The following is a 12,527-nucleotide window of genomic DNA, read 5'->3' as shown; positions in this document are numbered from 1 at the left end:
TAAAACTGCAGTGGAAAATGGAAATTTCAGAGATAATTTTATCAGAGTATAGAGGCTCCAGATATAGACATAGCCTGAAATATCTGTTCAGATATTTTTGGAGACTTTAATTGTTTTTATTTTATATATATTTCCACTTCTGTAGTTTAGTGGATTATTTTAAGTTCTGTCATTTTTCAGCTGTTTTAATTGACTGATCCTTTGACAACACATTCAGTGACCATTTTTCTCTGTTATACAAATGTTATACAATGTACCCAGCAGATAGATATCGGGTATTAAGAACAAAAAGGCTTTGTTTTGACTTTTCTCACCTGTCCTACCTGTTAAATGCGACTTGTCTTTTGAGGATTTTCTTAGCTTAATGAAGTCATACTAATTAATGGTTAGTGGAAGGCCTGATTGTAAACTTGCACAGTGTTATGTCCCTGATGAAGGTGTATAGTTGACCATTATAGTATGATATTGATTTGGATCTTAGCTTGAGTTTTAATTTGTGGATCCAACTAGATTCTCTTCGTATCATTTAGCAGGATTAAAGCCTTGGAACTACTGACTGGCTGATGGCAAGATAGTGTGGATTCTGTAAATGCTCAGCATTTTCTTAAGATTAGCAGCATGTAATAACAATTTGAGGTTTTATTGAGGCGCTTAAGGATTTAGCAATTAGGATTAAATAATTGGAGACAAAACGGTGCTCTTGATACCTCTCACTATTTGCCCAATCTTGATTTGATTTAACAGAATTGATGATACTTCACAGCAATCCCTTTTTCAGTACAAGCAGTAAAAATGTTCTCACAAAAAATTGATAGTAGAAAACAGATTAATATTCATTCTGATATGGGAAGAATGAGTTCTGAACCTATAAATTATATCCATTGCTAGTTGAAAACGAATTTCATAAATATGATTTTAAAATAAATGAAGAGGTTTTTCACCCAATGCACTTTTACCATGAAATTGCTTATTCTGTAGCACATTAATCAAAATTAAATTTCTCATTTTCATTAGACACATCTTTATGTATTCTCCACACTTTATTAATATAGGCACTAATTTGTTGAGTTAAGTGTTTAGTCCTACCCATAATTAATAACAGTCTGTTCTGAGGCGTCGTTCGTGGTATCAGAGTATTGCCTGTGAACCAAGAGTCCTGCGATAATTATTCATGAAAACACATTAAAAAAAAAATTGGTTAGCATTTTATCAAGCAATAAATAAAATGCAGGTTTTTTGTGAAACGGAGTAAAGTGGAATGTTCCAATCTATTACATTAGGAAAATGATGAGTAGTTTTGAAAGTATTTGGATTTTACCAACATCCTAATTTTTATATGCAGGTTTGATGGAAAAATCATGTTTTGTCAAGATTGTTTTGAAAACAACACATTCATTCAAGGAGAAGTGTTCAAAGCAGTTTCACTGCAAGTGGGTGTGGTAGCTGTCCAAAGACTTTTTTTTGTTGCTAGAATAGATTTTCTGACAACTTTAATATTTTGAATTTTTTTAAATATATCTATTTCTGTATTTGTTGACTGGAGTATCCCAATGTTAAGTGTCTTTATGCTAGTGCAGAATACATTATCATTAAAGGAAGGATCTGCTGGTGTTGAAAGGTCAAAGAAAATATAATATATATAATATTGGGTTAAGATGGTGGATTGGTGAAGTCCTGATAGATACTGCAGCTCCTTAGACAGCAGGAGACTTAACATCTGAATTCTGAAGTGGTTTTTGAGACTAGTTTTCTGTGCCAGGTCTAAGACTGAGAATCACTGTTTTCTGCTTGCCTTCTGAACTCTGGGTTTGAAGTTGATTATGTGTTTTGTTTCAAGTCCAAGGGGAGAGGATTATTCTTGTATAAAAGTAGTCTAGAATGAAGAGAGAATTCAAAGCCATCAGTTGAGGCAGCTGTTTCTGGAAGTGCTGGTGAGAAATTCTCCCTAAATGGATATTCAGTGAGAGTCAAAAATAGAGGGGGAAGTGACAATGGAATCCCACTGAACTGTTCAAAAATATCATCCTGTGTGAATCTCAATATTGACTTCATTATTTCAATATTACTTTTTAATATTTATTTTAGGACAAGACCAGAGTTGTGTCTCCTATAATTGATGTAATTAATATGGACAACTTCCAGTACGTGGGGGCGTCAGCTGATTTAAAAGGCGGTATGTACCTGTACTGGAATACGAGTCAACCAAAAAAATTAAAATAATGCACAAGGACTCGAAACGCACATCATTATCATCACAGAATTGACAGACTTAATGCACCCTTTGCTCCCTCTCGTGCATGAAGTTGAGGTTCTTACAGTCAGTGCCTTTCTAGACATGAACTTGAAATTCATCTTTTGTAGGTAAAAAACTTTTAAGGTTTCTGCTGGCCTCTAATTCACAATCAAAACTCCTGTTGATGTTTCTTTATAGTGGCTATATATACATTTCAGGAGCAATATAGGGCCAACAAGTCTTTGCTTCTGCTATCCAATAAGACATTCATTAGTACATGGCTTGAAAAGATGCCAAGAATGCCCACACACTTATGCAGCTTGTTTTGCTTAAAAACTTTCAAATATTCAAACTGGTTGACTTTGTATACATAAGGTTAAGTGTCAAGTTTCTTACAGCTAGTCATTAATCATATATAAAAAATGTATATAAATGCATGCTTTCTCATATACGCGCGTACACTTGCACACTCACTCTAGGTTCTACAGTGCCATTATCCCTTTCCAAATTTCTTCAGACTGTGATAGGAATGGAAATGAAAGATTTTCTTTTGTGACAAATTAATGGCATATGTTCTGCTTAATAAGTGTGAACAGTTCATGACTGATAATAAAAACCTTTATGCAACACTTAATTCAGAGCAAAGGGCTTAACATTGAACAAAAAATGTTTTATTAGGGATGTTGACATAAACAATAATACAATTTCAATCTCTATTGTGTTTCAACCAGGGCATGAAATTGCTTTCATTAGGAGTGAGGGGTAGTTCAATTTCAAACCTAGTCTGCCCTTAATGTTTGGGGACCTACTTCAGTCAGATGTGCCAGTATATTGGTGTTCCTCGAATGGAGAATCTCAGTGGATCCAGGAGCAGGGCAGTGGGGGTGTGGCTGTACCCGTCTTTGGCTGTTCTGTGCATGCATAATGAATTCTACATCCACTGTCTGGTCAGCACAAGCTCCTGCCTGATCTCTGCATACATAGTGAGCTCTTTATTTTTGAAAAAGAAAAAAAATATGCATATAACTTTATCTGTGTCACTCCACCAAGCAGCCCTTGTGGTTCACTTGCACATCAAAGCACACTTTGACAGTTAAACCATTAAAAACCCATTACTCTGAGCTCATCAGAGTGAGATCTTGTAGGAGCTACCATTTTCACATGGTTTCAGAGCCCAGGTTGTAAGTGCTGCCACCACTGCTTCTCTCCCTCCTTTCACCTGTTGCTGAATTGAATGGGAGGGTATGGGGGTACAGAAAGAAGATGAGGGAGGTGAACAGTGGCACTGCTCACTCCCTGGGCTCTGGAGTAGTGCAAAAGTGGTGGGCCTGGCCAGACCATATTCTGATCAGCTGGTGCGCTCATAAAGCTGACTGCACATGTGGAGCCTGGGCAGGAGCTTGCGCTGACCAGCCTTTGAGCTCAGAGCTCACTATGCATGCATGGCACAGCCAAAAGGTCACTACTCACCCCTGTATCTGCCCCTGATGCCTCTGTTAAACTAGAGTAGATGTTCGTTTAAGACACTAAGTGCCAAGTTCTAGCCAGTGACTTGAGTTTTGAGTGACTGCACCCCTTTAAGCTACTAAGGAGATATGGAACCTTTCATGTCCAAGTCGGTTATTTGTTGAATATGTTATAAAGAAGGTAAATAAGTTGCTGTGACTGAAATCTAGACTTATATAAATCAGCACCTCATCATTCTTACACGTGCACCAGCTTCCAATAAATGCAAAAGTTTATTCCCCAAGGTATTTGTTATATGACCTGGGTCCTGGGAATCTGTGCATGACTTCTTGGCACTATTTCTGTGTTGAAGAGGGAGGAATGTTCTTAAATAGAAGTGGCAAACATATCTTTCATGCTATTAAATTCTTGGTCTTGGGGAATTGAGGGCTATGAATAAAGAATGTACAGGCTTGCTGCTTCTCATGGTGCTTCTGTAGCTCTGTCCTTCCCAGATATCTTCCCTCACTTCTCCTTGCACTGTTGAAATGCTTCTTATTAAATGGTGTCCAGCCCCCTTTACTCATGGCCTTGGGAGACAGAATATGCCAACTTTTGAATTTAAATAATAGGAATTTTGCACATTCAAATTTTTAGGTTGTTAAAGGTCTGTGGTGGTCTCCTCCAGTTTTCAGTGATCAGATTACCATATCATAACTACTACATTTGTCCTTTTTGGCCATACTAGTAAAAGCCAGAGACAAGGAATGGAAATTGAACTACCCTTTCATCTGTAGTATTCTCACTTCAGCTGACGCATTGGGTGTTGACACAACATGGGAAAACTTACAGTACTTTTGTGTGTGATACCTGGAGAGAAGACTTAATTACCTTGAACAAGAATCCTGTTCTAACAGTAAATTTATTTTATATGTCTTTTTTTAAAGTGGGATTGGAAAAAAGGGTTTTTTTAAACCTAGCTATTTCCCAAATGCATGTATTTTACCTGTTAGTGTTACAAGACAAAAACCTTCCTTCTGCTATTCGTTGTTATTTGATAATATTATCTGATGTATTCTAATTACTTGAATGTTAAATTGGACCTAATCTCTTAATGCAGACACCACAATAGGCTGGCATAAATTACATTTCAGATGAAGTAAGAGTAAATTCTTCTTTCTTATCAGATATGCATTTGGGTAATACAAATAAACGTTTGCTACTTTTTAAAAAACTCCCTTGCATTGAGTTAACAATCGCATTTCATTGAGCTCAGATTCTTTTTTCCCCAGTCAGTGAGAATGGAGAGGGAAAAAACAATTTTGTAGCTATTCTTATGTTTTGCAATGCTCTCCTGCGTTCCAAAAGAGACCCCTTGTGTTCACTGTAATGTATTCAACTCCTATTGCTTCTGCACTGGAACAGTAGCTTGTCTCAAGTATGTTCCAGTTCAGATCGTTTTGTGGAGTACTGAATAAGACTTTTTAATGAAATGCAGAGTATTAGAGTTCATTTTACTTGTCATGAAGAAGGCTTTATACCATTATCTATTGTAAAATTTGAATCACATTTTATCTTAAAGTACTTTGTATTTTAGACCTTTAATATTTTAATGTGCAGTGTTTTATTTCTTGTAGTATTCAATGTTATAGTAACTTTAATACTTGTTTAAAAAGTGCTTGCCCAGTTGGCACACTTTTGTAATGAGTGTTCAAGACTCGCATTTACTTTGTGAGAAATTAATATAAATATCTTGTGGGATAAGTTATGGGTGGATTCAGCTGTCTTCACTTTATCCATTCTGCCATCCCCATGTCTGATAGTTATGATGGGTCATTAGTGCAGTAGTTTGTTACTGGTGCTAATGTTTCTGGATCTAATCTTATCTTTTTTTCTAAATATTCCACTTCCCCTAATGTGTGCTGCTATGTCCTTGTGTTCAGAAGGGATGCTGCTGACATTTTGTAACAAAATCTGTTAATGACCTCATTTAGTCCGAAATGTCTTCAGCTGGCACATTAGCTTGAATCAGGAGCAAGTTCCGTAGGTTGTAGATATTTGAACTTTTTCATGCTAGAAGGGATAAATCGCCCCCTAATTCCTGTGGACAAAGAATTTTTTTTCTGTTGATAAGTTATCTCATTTGTTGGGTTTCTGTTAAGCAGCTGATGCTAGTCATTGTTAGGTTTAAAAATGTGAAAGGAGAAAGGTAGGTTTCCTATGTAGGTAAATGGACGAAATTGTAATTAACCTATTGTGACATTCAGCAAGATCCTCATGTAATATATAAATGAGCAAATAAGAGCATTTGCTGTTGTGGAAAATGGGTGCAATATATACATGATCTCACGAAAGCCAGAATCCATTTCTAATTGTATTAATATTTATTGGAGTAAATTTAATGACTGAAAGCTCTTCATTTTAATGTCCCATTTGAGCAGATGCATACATGGCTAGGTCTATAGGTCAAGGCCTGTTGCTTCTTGGTGTTGCTGTTCTAAAATTAAGTAGAGAGAGATTTTAAAATAAAACCTGATTTCCATTGTAGCCCATGTCTGTGTTGTCTTTCATCTTTAACTCCTGGTTTCTTACTCGTTAATTCCTTTGCCCTTCTTTTGTTTGCTTCCCACATGTTTCCCTGAGATTTTGACTTAAATTCTGTCAGACCTTTCCATTTTTCTCTTTCCACATTTAAATTTCAGTTCCTGGTAATATTAGTCAGAAAAGTATGATATTAAAAGCTGAACAATGAATGAAATATTTTAACATCCAACTGTTTTCTATTCTGATTTTTTTTTTTTTTTTCTCGAAGGCTTCGATTGGAACTTGGTGTTCAAATGGGATTACATGACGCCAGAGCAAAGAAGAGCACGGCAAGGAAACCCTGTTGCTCCCATAAAGTATGTTTCTGTCACCCCCTCTCCCAACACGTGCACACATACACACCGATGTTATTAAATACTTTAAGTGGAACTGACTGAGCTAATGTCTCCCAAATGTTATACTTGGCACACTGTCCTGTTGTAAACTGGTTGGTGCTAGAGTATCTTCTCTTATAAAAGATTTTAAATGTGCAACAAAAGCATACACCACTGGAGTGGTATTCCAAAACATAGCAATTGGGTAGCCTGAACCAGTCAACTTTTACATTGTTCCTACTCTTCTTCTACCTGAACTCATGGTTTTTAGTGATGTACAATCCAGTGTTGCACTGAGTGGAATAGAAGGCAGAAACTGATGCTACTGATTCGGCACCCAAATTAGTATGTTCCTTGGTTAGTATCTAGCTACCACTGTTGCATGTAATTACTGAAGGCAGCATTTTGAGACTTGATTTAAAGAGCCATTTTTTATTTTTCCTTCTCTAGAGTTCATGCAAATCTGTGTCCTAATCAGCTTGCCTCTGTTAAATTTCATAGATTAACTATCCAAGATGTACATGAAGCAAGCACACCAAAATATATTGACTCCACATATGTAAATAGACCCAGGCATAATATGGCTAAATAGACTACTTCATTTTCCATAGCTGTAAAGAGGGGATATTTACTCCACCTCAAGAATATCAGACTTACTTTATTTATTACTTGCAGGACACTGACTTTTTCAGGCAGAAATACTTAAGAAGGCAAAAAATTATTGTCACTATAGGAAGGGCACCCAGCTGCTGCTCAGGTTTATAAAATAACCCTCTCACTCTTGGGGAATTAAATATTATCTGTGATACTAAGAATGTGGGAGGGGTTTTAAAATTCAGTTTGATTTCTAGTATACATGACCACCATCATCAGCCTTTATAGAAAAGACTTTGAATGAGAATCTAGAAATGGAAATAAACATCATCTATGGAAGTCATGCTGGAGCATGATTCATAGAATAACCCTTGTGGCTATATGCAAGTGCAGTTACACAGGCATATAGCCAAGTGAAATGGCTTAAGGGAGAAAATATTCCAAAATTCTTCATGTAATCAATGAGTCTTGAATCTTTAACAAACAAAACAAAACACCCCAAAAAGCCATATACTGGCCGGTCATTATGCATTTATTTCCTGACTTTCCCCTCTCTCTCCCCCTCTCTCTCTCCTCTCTGTCTTTTTCTCTCTCTTTTAGAACACCAATGATAGCTGGTGGGTTATTTGTGATGGACAAATCCTATTTCGAAGAGCTAGGAAAGTATGACATGATGATGGATGTTTGGGGTGGAGAAAATCTAGGTATGTGCATCATTTAACCTTGGCTCTTTTTGAAGAAAAGCAAGTGATTTCTTTATCCTAATTTTTATGAGTTCATGGCCTTCATCTGCCTATACAGAAAGGATGTAAATGACAGCTAAGACTTAAAGTGGATTATTGGGAAAAATTCAAAGAACAGTTTCAGTTTAGAGAAAGAATTAGAATAGACTAGGACTGCTGAGTTGAATATGAAGGATTGAAGGGGAAGCGTTTGTTAGCTATACATTTGAATGACTTTTGTGAAAAGGCTGGCTAGTACAATGAAGGTAAGAAATTGCAGTAGGAGGTTAAAAATAACTTCCTGTGTAGCGTGAAAATAACCCCTTACCCCATTACCTAAGTGAATTACAATGCAATAGTGTTTAAGTACTACTTGTTTGAGTTTCTTAAGATGTTGTTGAAATTTAATCATGTAACGCAGAACACAGAAGTTCATGAATTTAATTCTCTTATGCACCCTTTAAGAAATCAATTAATGTAACTTGTTGTGGACTGATCTAATTTATTTTTTCATGTCATCCTTTCTTGTCACCTATGCTTAAGGTGTATTATAACTTTATAGATCAGGTCTAGCATCACAAGATAATTATGGCTGAAATGTATGTTTATAATTCCCTATTTTCAGCTGATTGGATGTCTGAGATGTAGGAGATGGCCTTTGGCCCTATTCTCATTCTTGTCCTTATACAGTTTTCAATTTGTTTCAGTAACTGGTTTTGGTTATTTAGGTTGCAATAGTGTAAGGTATTGACAGTTGTTTTTTTCCTGTTAAGATTGTCATATCGAAAAAGACTAGTGACTTTGTGGGGGGAAAGTGTGTTTTCTGTTAACAGTCCTTTAGTAGAGATAAGTGTCTTAAATAATGTTTTGAAATAAGTCTGGCTTACAATCAATGAATAAACAGTTCTAACATATACATTGGACACGCAGTGTATTTTCTTTCAAACTCTAATTTCTATCTATCTCTTCATCATGGTTTGGATGTGCTGACATAGATCCAGACATTGATTACGTGTTTTTTTTTTAAATGCTGGTGTTAAAAGCTGAAGTATTTGAATGTTTAATGGCCATGTATATAGTTCAGGGGAAAACAAACACTCTTCATTGAGCGCTGTCATATTAAGATATAAGAATGTGTCAGTGAGTCTAATCCCTTGCTGTCTCAGTCAACCATGTAATACAGTCCTTTTTATAATTTGAATAAGCTCCATCTTAAAACTAGTTTGGTTCTTTGTTCCTATCAGTGTTGATTGTGCATAACTAAAACATGCTTATTTGAAAATTGCAACTACTTTCACTTTTTAAAAAATTCCTGAGAAACTTATTGCAGAACTATCTCTGCAGTATTTCAGTTGATTTTTACTATATCTGATAACAGTTGTTAAATAAGTGCATATAGTGTTTTTAACACAGACCTTGTGAGTATATTCTAGTACCCCCTTTCTTTGTTATATGATGATGGAAAGTGGTTCTTCTTCAGTCTTCAGTGCTACAGACAGGTTTCAGGATCCCCCTTAGAAAACTGTTGTAGTCCTTTCTAATTCTTTTCCCCTCGCCTACCAAGATAGCCTTGGGGCGCTAAGACACTACTGCACTTTAAGTAAAGGCTTAAGAATGTGTTTGAGAAGCCACTTTGACTTCACATTATTAAAGTTAAGCAGATGCTTAATTACTTCTGTGACAAACTGGGCACATCTACATGAGATACTTACTGCTCATTAGCTTATTAACACTGCACAGTAATGTAGTGGTTAAAATAGTGCTAATAACCTACTGCGCAGTGTTATTAAGCTAATGTGTAGTAAGCATCACAAAACAACTGTGCACTGGCGCACTACAGTAACTCTACTGCGCATTTAGGTAGTACTTTATTAAGAAAATACTAACCTAAATGCGCAGTATCTAAGGTGCATTAATGAACATGTAGATGTGCCCACAGTGTTTTAGTTATAATATTTCTGGTTTAAATACATGCATGGTGTAATTCTGTTGCATTCCTTGGTTTCCTTGATGAAATTTTCCAGGGTGAAGGAAGGAGTTAAGAGACTGAAGCCAGAGTTGCCTTGCCTATCTAACAGAAGATGCATACAACAAGTATTGATTAGCTTTGCTGACTGCTCAGGTTGGCTTGGAAAGCTTTCCTTTGGAGGTGACACCCTCATGGGATTTCAAGGGAAGCAGTGAAAGAGGAGTATCAGACCAAAAAAAAGAGAGCAGCTGAAAAAGCAGTAGGTCTGGAGGAGAGCAGGAGGAATGCAATAGACCTTACTTTGGGGTGGTCAGGTCTGTGGGCTGGGTTGGGCACAGAGGAACTGTTTAATCCTTTGGATGGGGCAAGGTTGTCCTGCTCTTTAGCTTTGCCTTTATTGCAGAGGAGCTTTCTGCTTTACTGTATGAGACTTCAGGCTGTACTTCATAGGCCCCCATTCCAGGTATCACACAATTAACTGGTTAATTGTGCCATTACCTTGAGTCCAGCTAAATGTGCAAAATATTTATTTCACAATAAAGAACTCCAACCAGTTATAAAGTTAAACCTTCAAAACGTGTACTAACTTTGTAGTTGGTTGCTATTGAGCTTTAATTTGCACGTGTAGCAGGCGGGGTCTTCCCTGTGGCTGGCAGTCCTGTTGACTATGGGCTCCCAGCTGTAGGTGTGCACCTTGTCCAGCTGAAGCTGCAGGTCCCAAAACTGCTCAGGGCCTTCAGCCCCAGCAGCTGCAGACTGTGGATCACAACAGTACTTTACAGATGCAGGGACCCAGAGTCCCATAGCTATGGATGCTGGGTCCCTACAGCATGCTTCCTTGTGATCTCCCTGCCCTGGAGGTGTGTGGAAACCCCTGGTGGGGGGGAGGATTGCTACTGTGACTTCACCTGCCCCTAGGGGTTTTGTACACCTCACGGGGTGGACAGATTGCCTGAGTGGTGATCCTCCCGCCTCCAGTATTTCATGTGCCCCTGGGCTGGGCAGATCACCACAGTGACTGGAAGCCCCTCAACTGGAGTGTCTAGAGCTCTCAGCTGTGGGAGTTTGCTTCTTGCAAGTGCCACAGGAGCTTGCTTCTCACCAGTGCAAGGGGAATAAGGCAACAATCCCACTGTTGCGCCTCCTGCCATGCACATGTGGCATGGCAAGAGGCACAATTGTGTGAATCACATATTAAATCCCATTGCACTTTTACCTATACTTGTAGAGGAGGAGGCCTAACCCATCTGAAGAGGTAAAGTCCCTCCTTTGGGAGCTGAATAGAAGGTAGTTCCTTGAGGGAGGGCCATAGATAAGCAGGGAAAGCTAGGGACCAAACAGCTGGGAGTTAGGGATTCACCCCACTCTACAAGTCATGTGTGGGCTTGCTTCAGGAAGTACTTGGGGAATCTAGATAAGGCAAAAGATCCTTGGGTTCTGTCAGCTTTGAACGAAGCTGCACCCTCTCTCAAGGCGAGGAATTTTTGAGATGAACAAGCAAGACGTCTGTGTTTCTGTAGCACTGTCTTCTGTTTTTCCCACATGGAGGGAGCTAGAGGTAGTTTTGAGGTCCCCTTGATGAGTGTCTTTTCTTTCTGTTCCAGTTTTTGACTTGTTATAGGACAGATGTGCTAAGCTTAGTGAGAAGGTAACTGTTTGAAGTTGTCACAGTACTAGTTGGGGGGGGGGGGAGGGGAATTGGTAGGAATGATTGAAAGGCCTGAATTTTATATTCAAAATAATAGTCCAAGTACACACCAGATACCTGATATCTACATTTGACAGCTTGACATCTGTTGCTGTATAAACTCCTGCTGCTATAATAATATGTTTAGACTGGTGTTATATTCAAGTAAAATATTATATATGATATATACTATATATAAAATACTGTATATGATTTACATGTACTATGTGCACCTTTTCCCCAAAAATCAGCCTCCTCAAAATTGTGGTGCATCTTAAGTAGGAAAGCTGATTTTCTCCTGTGGGCACATGATATGCAAGAAAATATGGTACTTTTAGAGAAGCTCCATTATGTTTTTTGCTGATCTTTTAAAATTTCTAGGATATGCAGTTGGGGGGGACATTAATTTGTCTGTATATGTGTACTTATACCTCATTTATAAATCATGTTTCCATGTTTCATATTTATTTGAAAGAGTCTGAAAGACCATCTTTACCACTGAGAGGTGATATATTTTACTTTCACTGTTAAATCATTGATAACAGTTTATTTGTCGTATAAAGTATATTAAAATAGCTGTAGATCAATGATGTGTTCAGCCTTTCTTGATCTTTAGGACTGTCACTCCTAAGAATAACGAAAGATGTCTGCACAATAGCACTGAAAAATATATTGGAAAATTGAATATACTGCCACACATTTCAGTTTACCCTTAGGTGTTAGGATTTGTTTTCATAGTGGTTTTCCTTCATAGTTTTTCAGATTGAAGCAGTAAAGTGGACAAAAGCAAAAAATAGGGATTTAAAAAATCTTCTTCAACCCCTTGTGATTTAAATTCATCTTAAACCCATTCAGGTTTTAGCTGTAAAGTTGGTTAAATGATAACCAATCTACCCCATTCCTGTTCACATGTGTCTCTACCTTCCCCTTTTATCTTCCCTTTAGCTACTTCTTGTCC

General features: G+C 37.5%; 1 protein-coding gene across 1 annotated transcript in view; it reads left to right on the top strand.

The window, feature by feature from the left end:
• GALNT2 (polypeptide N-acetylgalactosaminyltransferase 2) overlaps nucleotides 1-12,527 on the top strand; it is a 172,826-nt gene that overhangs the window by 130,973 nt on the left and 29,326 nt on the right. The window contains exons 8-10 of the mRNA XM_090043827.1: nucleotides 2,086-2,173; nucleotides 6,492-6,579; nucleotides 7,792-7,895. Coding sequence (XP_089899953.1) covers nucleotides 2,086-2,173; nucleotides 6,492-6,579; nucleotides 7,792-7,895 — 280 coding nt within the window. The remainder of the gene's footprint in view (nucleotides 1-2,085; nucleotides 2,174-6,491; nucleotides 6,580-7,791; nucleotides 7,896-12,527) is intronic.

The sequence above is a fragment of the Crocodylus siamensis genome, chromosome 1 (assembly GCF_052110815.1).
Source record: "Crocodylus siamensis isolate JL-2025a chromosome 1, ASM5211081v1, whole genome shotgun sequence".
Taxonomy (NCBI): Eukaryota; Metazoa; Chordata; order Crocodylia; family Crocodylidae; genus Crocodylus; species Crocodylus siamensis.
Note: the sequence above shows the minus strand (reverse complement) of the source record. Positions and strands in the feature narration are given on the sequence as shown.